We start from the raw sequence: 7,943 nt of genomic DNA on the forward strand, positions 1-7,943 counted from the left end.
TCTAATCACACCCCCCCGTCATATTAAGCAATATGATGACACGAGTGATGAATATTATGTTTGGCAAACATGTTAAATTAGTTAACTTTTATCAATAAACTGAAAAAGTTGTTTGACTGATTAGTTGTGTTTGTTTGGTACTATCTCATTACCTTCTAACACTTTTATGATGCATTACTTTAAATACTTTTTTTTTATATATTTTAGTTTCTATTTTTTTTAAGTAATTATTAAATTTATTTTACTCTTTTTATGTAAGATAATATTTTTTTTCCATATTTTACTGTTTATTTTTATCATTATTTTATTTATCTTATTATTTAAAAATATATTTCAAATATTAATAACAAACTAGCGTGAGAATATTAACTTGCAAGTATATTAAAAGATAAAAGTATCCCCATTCTAGATTACCAGTCAACAAAATTAAAGTATAACTTGTTTTCACTATGATATTGATATAAATTAAAATATAACTTTTTATTTTAAATATATGCTATTTTTTTATTGATATAAAATAAAATTAATTAATCAGAACATTTGAGAGATGCTCCCACCCATAATTTAAGTGTATGTTGTACTATTATAAATTTGTTTAATATTTTAGCACATAATATATTGTAGAATGTAGCATATGTAAAATTATTGATTGAAATGAAATAAAAAAATGAACTAACTTTAAATTAAAACTTATAAGATTTTTAAAACTAAATTATAAATACATAAAATTATATTTTTATAAAATAATATTAAATTAATCATTAAACATTTATAATTCAATAAACTAACCTAATAACTTTCACTTAACCACATCAACTTATTTTGTTACTTTTAATTAGATTATATTTATCTTCGTTAAACATACTCTAATTTTTATTAAATATGTATATACAGATTTAATTCTTTAAAATTATATATTTAAGTTATAATGACGATTTTTCCATTATAAAAAAAATAAAGATATGTACATTGACAGGTTCGAAGAAAAAAAAAAGGTCAAACTTTTCTTTATATAAAAGCAGTCATTTATAATATTCCACGGATTCATATTGTCACGTTTAAAATATCCTTTCTAAATAATAAAGTAAATAAATGAATAAAATTTAGTACTCTAAATATAAGTATTAGTTATTGAGGATTTTAGGTTTGTATGGGTTGATTTTATATATGGATGAAAGTAAATTTTCAAAGATTATACTGTTTACTTATTCTCTTTTGTTCGTTTGTACAAAGATATTGTTTTAATATAATAATTAAAAATACTTATTCATTTTATTTGTCTCTTTCCTTACATCCAAAAGATTCAATCTCATGTATTTACTCACTCAATTTAAAGTAAAAACAATTATCTTATTTTATATTCATAATTATTTTCAATTTAAATATTTTCACTCATCAAAACACTATAAGTTTTTATTACAAAGTGGACTTTAAGCTTAACTCAATCCCATAAAACCGGCTCAATGAGATGAGATTTGCACCCACTTATATACTATGAAAGACTCTAATATCTAGTTGTGGGATCTCCAAAAGTTTCTCATCAAAAAGCAATGCTAAATGTTACAGTGATTAAGTTGTGAAAGAAATTTGTGTTGAAAGATTTAGGGGAGGAGTTTGGTGAGCAAAGTTTGGAAGGACAAAAAATGCAGCGAAGCAAAAGGAAACAAGTTTTGTTTAAAGAAGAATGATTGAATAGATATTAAAGTGTTTTTTTTTTTTGGAGTTAAAGTTGTATAAAAATAATAGAAAATAATTGGAATGAGAAACACTATTTGGAATCTGCATCTTCATTATTCATTCATTCATCTCTCCCCCTCATTGTAAGTATAAATACCCCTTTGTTGCTGACTCTATTATCTTCACATCGCACTCTATTATCTTCACTTTGCACCAAACAAACACAATGGTGGAAATAAAGGGAGTGATGAATGCAATGCATGAGCTGAAACCAGTGTTGTTGATGGTGTTAGTGCAAATTGCATACAGTGCTGTGAATGTGCTTTTCAAGCTCGCCATAAACGATGGAATGAGTGTAAAAGTTGCTACAGCATATCGTCTCGCTTTTGGATCTGCTTTCACTGTTCCTCTTGCTCTCATTTCTGAAAGGTCCATCATCATTTGCTTACTTCACCTTCTTCTCTTTGTTACTTTAAACTTAACCTCATGTTGTACTACAACCCAACATATTAACTTAATTCTCTTTCTTTTCTTTTTCTTCTGCACAGGAACAAAAGACCAAAGATGACTTGGAGAGTGCTTTTCATGGCATGTCTTTGTGGATTATTCGGGTATGTGTTATGTGAATGAACTTCTTTTCTCCCCCATGAATAAACTGTCATATGAAGATATATATGCAGTCAATTACGCTATATTAATTAATTAATCATCAACCAATCTAATACATGCCTATTATTACAGGGGAAGTTTATTTCAAAACCTTTTCTATGAATCCTTGGCCATAACATCAGCAACGTTTGCCTCCGCTCTCTACAATCTCATTCCAGCTATCACCTTTGTATTGGCCATCTCCTGCGGGTAATCATCACTTTCCACCATCAACACTATTTTTTCTTAATGTTCATCAATCATGCAGTTAATAAACAGTGTTCAATATAGTTTCATATAGCTAGGAATTGAGGTTAAGGTTAAGAACAATTTATATTAGCAGAACAAAACAGTATTGTTTGATTTAGTGGAAATTGAAGTTAGTGTTGTTTAATCTTGTGCAGTTTCGAAAGGTTGAATTTGAGGGCAGCCGCAGGAAGGGCCAAGGTGTTGGGAACTATAATTGGAATTGGTGGGGCAATGTTGTTGACTTTTATCAAAGGTGCAGAAATTAATATCTGGCCCTTCCACATCAACCTTATGCATCCACATCAGCACCAAGATAGCCACGTGGCACAGTTTCATTCTGACTCTAGCAATAAGTTGTTGGGGGCTCTCTGTTCCATAGCAAGCTGCTTCTCTTTTTCTCTCTGGCTCACCATTCAGGTCACCCACTATCTCATACTCCTTAGTTTAACTTCTTTAACTTGCATCTTTTTTTCCTATTTCTGAAATGGCCTCTTGTGGCACAGGCCAAGATGAGCAAAGAATACCCTTGTCACTATTCAAGCACGGCTCTGATGTCTACAGCAGGAGCAATACAAGCCACTGCTTTTGGTTTCTGTGTTGAGAGAGATCTGAGCCAATGGAAGTTGGGTTGGAATATTAGGTTACTTGCTGTGGCTTATTCGGTATATATTCTTATTTTAATTATTACAACTTCATTTGTTCATATACAATTACATAAAATAGATACATGAATGAAATAAGAAAGTTAAATTTAATTATTGCAGGGAATCGTGGCCTCTGGAATAGTAGTTATTATCACTGCATGGTGCATACAAAAGAGAGGGCCTCTCTTTGCGTCTGTTTTCAACCCCCTAATGCTTGTGCTTGTGGCTATTGCTGGTTCTTTGATGTTGAACGAGAACTTGTATGTAGGAAGGTACATGTTCTAAATCTCAATTCACCTATATATGTGTGTTTATACTTTCACTTTGGGCCTTGATTACACATATTCATGAGATGGGTTATTTTGTTTTGTATATAGTGTGGTTGGAGCAGTGCTGATAGTGTTTGGGTTGTACATGGTTCTGTGGGGTAAAAGTAAAGAGATGAAAAACATCACTCAGTTAGTTCCATCAGAGACCATTCGAGAAGCTGAAGCCATAGAAGTTGTTGTGGTGTCGACGCCAATGGATCATGAGAAACGTGACCACAAAAACCGAAGCCAAATCACTGATACTACAAGGAATGTGGACAAAGATTGTGAGGATTTGACCAAAAAATAAGGAGACTGATGATGAGGGGTTACGTCTCCTCCGTTAACACTTGTTTTTGCGTTTCATTCTTTTATTCCACTGCTGCTCAATCAACTACACTACACTTTACTGCTACTAATAATAATATATAATGAAACTGTATCATAAAGTTTAACATAAGCCTTCATGAATTTCCACTACCAATCACCCCAAACTTCTGGCTCATGATGCTTGGGCCTGGTGTAACAACATAATTTCATGTGGGCCTCTACTTTGGGCTTTAGCCCATAAACATGTATGCATTAGAGAGGTAGATTTTTTTTGTTTTATTTGCCAACCGAAATAAATAATAAATGCATAGACTTTGTTATTATGATATAAATTTTGAAATTTCTAATATAGTTTAGTGTTTATTTTATGGTGCAAAATTTCAGTTCAACCACGTATTCCCATGTCGTAATCACACTCATCAAATTTATTAAACTTAAATTAATAACGTTTAAAAGAAATCACGAAATTAATATGTAGAGTTACTTATTGATATAAATCGTCATATATTCAAACGCAGCCTTTAACTGTGTCGTTTTCTTTTCATTAATTGTTTTTTCGCATAATAAGTAAAGCTGCTAGTGAATTTTTTATAAAGCTACCTTATTTTATTAAATAAATAAATGAATTATGTTTAAAATTAGATTATATATATGTATGTGTTTTATATTATTATAAAAGATTATAACGCTAAGATCACGAATAAATTATATATATATATATGTATGTGTTTTATATTATTATAAAAGATTATAAATTTCACAATATCATTCTATTGTGAATTGTATGAAGATATTTTATTAAAATACTAAATTGTTACGGTTAAAAAAATTATGAAACCTGTTTTCTTTAGTGAATATCTCTTTTATAATTTATTTTTATTAAACAAAAATAAAAATGAGTATAAATATTACGTGACTTATTTTAAGTGAAGGAACTGAAAAAAAATGTCGAAAATGGTGAAGCGAGGTTTTTGGATGGGGTCACCCGCTAGAACCGAACTTGGTGAAATCCACGTGGCTTGATATTAATGACACGCAGTTTGATATAAACGTATGCGTGAGAAGTATGAATACGAAACTATGAATATCCACACAAATACCACAACTGAATGCATTAATTGGCGTTTCTTTCATCTCTCAAAAAAATTGTCTGGGCCTTGAAGGATAATTTCAACAGTGTTCAAAATTGGTGGCTGATGGATAAGGATGTAGTTATTGTGAGAGCACTGCATGTGCCTATGCCGTTCAGATATGGCGTGGCATTTCCGTAATTCGTCGAGTAAGGATGGTCGTTTATTTAGGGTAGAGTAGATAAATATGAAATCAAAACCTGCTTTATTTCAAGAAAGTGGAAGGAGAAGATGAAGAAGATGATGGCTGCGATGATGTTTTTGCTTCTCATCGCTTCGCAAATGGAGAGCGTTGTGCCTGATGCTGCCGATTGCCTCGACGGTTGCACTACCGGCTGTGTTCAAAGAGACTGTAAGTCATCATCGTTCTCATTACCATTTCTCTTTTTTTTTCAATTTTTTTTCATCATAAACAAATCTTTATTTCTAATAAAATATCTTAATTCATTCCTTTACTTTTCTGTAACTCTGATTGCTCTTTAATTGTGCTTAAAACTGTTGAATCAGCTTAATCATGTAAAACTACACTACGCTTCAAACCTAAACTCGTTAATTGAAGAATTTGGCTTGGCTTTGGTTTAATCGTATAGTGCAAACTAGTTTTACATTTTGAATGTTTGGCAAAATCAGAAGATGAAATTAGATGTAGGTATTATTGAGATGTGTATATGATGATGAGAGGTGAAAATGTGGCATGCAGCGAGGCTTCAAGCACGGTGTGAACGCAAGTGCAGCATTAGATGCGGTCCAGGTAATATTTCTTCTTCTTACATTACTTTCTTTTAACATTTTAATTAATCAATAAAACGAAACGACTAAGAAAAAACTCAATTCGAGTCTCGAGTAAGATTTCATGTGCGTGGGTTTTTGACTTGGTGCTAACAGAGTTTATTTTTATAATAATTAATTTCAAAGCTTAATTATACTAAGAAATGTCTTTTTATTATCAAGTACCATTGGTGTTTTCTTTCTATTATTGCTTTGCTTATTAAATTTGTTGAGCTTAAGAAATTTCTCCATAATATAAATTAGATTATTTCAGAAAACTGAAAACTGAAAACGTATTTCAGAAAATAAACTTTGAAATTCAGGAAAGAGTTCTGGAAATATAAATTCGAAAAAATATTCTGAAAAAAGGATTTTAGAATATATTTTTATTCACATTTCTTTTCTTTGACGAGTATTTTTGTCATTTTACATTTACATCTGGTGCATGTTCATATTTGCTTGGGGGTGCAGGAGGTAATTACTGTTTCTAATTTACTTTTTCTTATGGGTCAGTATGCCCCAATTTTAGCCAAGTTTAAGGCAATTGCTTTCTGCACCATATAACTGCACCCAATAAAAGCGGAAAAGACAAGAATACCCTTAAAAATGGGATTCATATTAAATTACATTTCGGATCCCTTTTCGGACCGAATAAATTTTTCTAGAATTATTTTCAATTCCAGACTTTTTTATTGGAATGAGATTTTGATTTTTTGTTTTCGGATTTTTATATCCGGAACACAATAATCTATTTTTCCAGAATGCATTATTTTCAATTCCAGATTTTCATTTTCAGAGGAAAGGGTATTTTTGGAATTTTTGAAATTGTGTTGGGTGCAGGAAGCAATTGCTCAAGTTGAAAGTTAATTGGGCCTCTAGTAAATGATCACTACAACAGCAAATCACGGCATCAAGATCAATTGATTCACATAACACATTTTAAATAATATCCAAAGACAATGATAATTATCGTCATTCTATTTGCTTTTTAAATAAATTAATTAACCATTAAATATTCAAATTGTATATTATAAAATTATTTTAGTCTCTTACATTAAACATTAGACGTATAAGTTAAATTAAAAGCTTATCATATGGAAAAAATTATGTTGTACGGATTTAATTTTATAAATTTTAGTCACACAAGCGTATAGCTAGGAAGATTGGTCAACTGTACAAGCAAACGCAACGCCTCAGTACTTATATAATACGACAGGTTTTAATGAATTTCGAAAAAGTGATTTTAAAGGTCTCGTTCTATACTTTAAATTTTACTTTTGTTTCTTTCTCGTATGTTTCTTCCTCTTTTTTCATATTTTTTCTTTTTTTGCCAAATTTACCGCGTTTAAGAAAGAATGAAGATGATTGTCATTTGGAAAGTTATCTATTAGTTTAAAAAATGTTGAAATTTTATAGAAATTGGTTTTTCATGGGTATATCTGAAAGATTTTTTTGTTTTACATTATTGTTAGAAAAATGGATTATTTTTTACTCGATCTTTAAAATCTTTTCTATTTTGAAAGCATAAAAGAGTGGAGCTAAATTAAATCAAAGGTGAATTTAGGTTGATGTATTGATAATAATTAGTCCTAAAGTTGATGTACTTGTCTGGGTGGTGTAGTTGCTTATCACGCTAGTCCCACACACTAGAGGTCCCCGGTTCGAACCCGGGCTCAGACACAGAGTTATTTAATTTTTTACGTGGAGATTCATTTTTAGGTTTTGATTAACCTTTTGTGATTTAATTTTACAGATTCCACAGTGAAGGAGGAAATGGGTTGATTAAGTAAAGCCAAGGAATGAAAACTAGTTGGTTCTGTCTTTGTGGTAACATCTAAACAAACATGGTTCTGTGGACAGCTTTTTGTGATCAAGTTTGTTGGATATAAGGAATAATGTTTTATTGTATAAGGAAATAAATACATCACCACCAATATTACTATGCATTTGCAATAAACTACTGTCTATGTTATCAAGTAGTTTCTTTTTATGAATTAAGCCCACTGCCGACTAGCTCCATTTTTTAAGATATTTAACTAATAGTATATTTAACTGATTAGTTATATTTATATTTATTGTGTGCGTTAAGAGATATATATGTTGATTAAGAGATATATATGTTGATCAGGGATCGTCAGAATAAACTTAATTTTTAATCACTCTGTATGGGGTTAGAGATTGTAGGTCAT

At 30.5% G+C, this 7,943-nt stretch overlaps 1 protein-coding gene and 1 non-coding gene across 2 annotated transcripts; both read left to right on the forward strand.

The window, feature by feature from the left end:
* Window positions 1-1,822: 1,822 nt before the first annotated feature.
* On the forward strand, window positions 1,823-4,188 carry LOC137832833 (WAT1-related protein At1g68170-like). The gene is made up of 7 exons (XM_068641187.1): window positions 1,823-2,106; window positions 2,226-2,288; window positions 2,419-2,535; window positions 2,730-2,991; window positions 3,078-3,236; window positions 3,339-3,490; window positions 3,596-4,188. Exons 1-7 carry the CDS (start codon window positions 1,904-1,906, stop codon window positions 3,834-3,836), a joined length of 1,197 nt encoding a protein of 398 aa, XP_068497288.1. The 5' UTR covers window positions 1,823-1,903; the 3' UTR covers window positions 3,837-4,188.
* A 3,172-nt stretch (window positions 4,189-7,360) lies between these two features.
* Window positions 7,361-7,434, forward strand: TRNAV-CAC (transfer RNA valine (anticodon CAC)). Its single transcript has one exon. It is a non-coding gene; the product is annotated as a tRNA-Val (tRNA).
* The last annotated feature ends 509 nt before the right edge of the window (window positions 7,435-7,943 follow it).

The sequence above is a fragment of the Phaseolus vulgaris genome, chromosome 6 (assembly GCF_000499845.2).
Source record: "Phaseolus vulgaris cultivar G19833 chromosome 6, P. vulgaris v2.0, whole genome shotgun sequence".
NCBI lineage: Eukaryota > Viridiplantae > Streptophyta > Magnoliopsida > Fabales > Fabaceae > Phaseolus > Phaseolus vulgaris.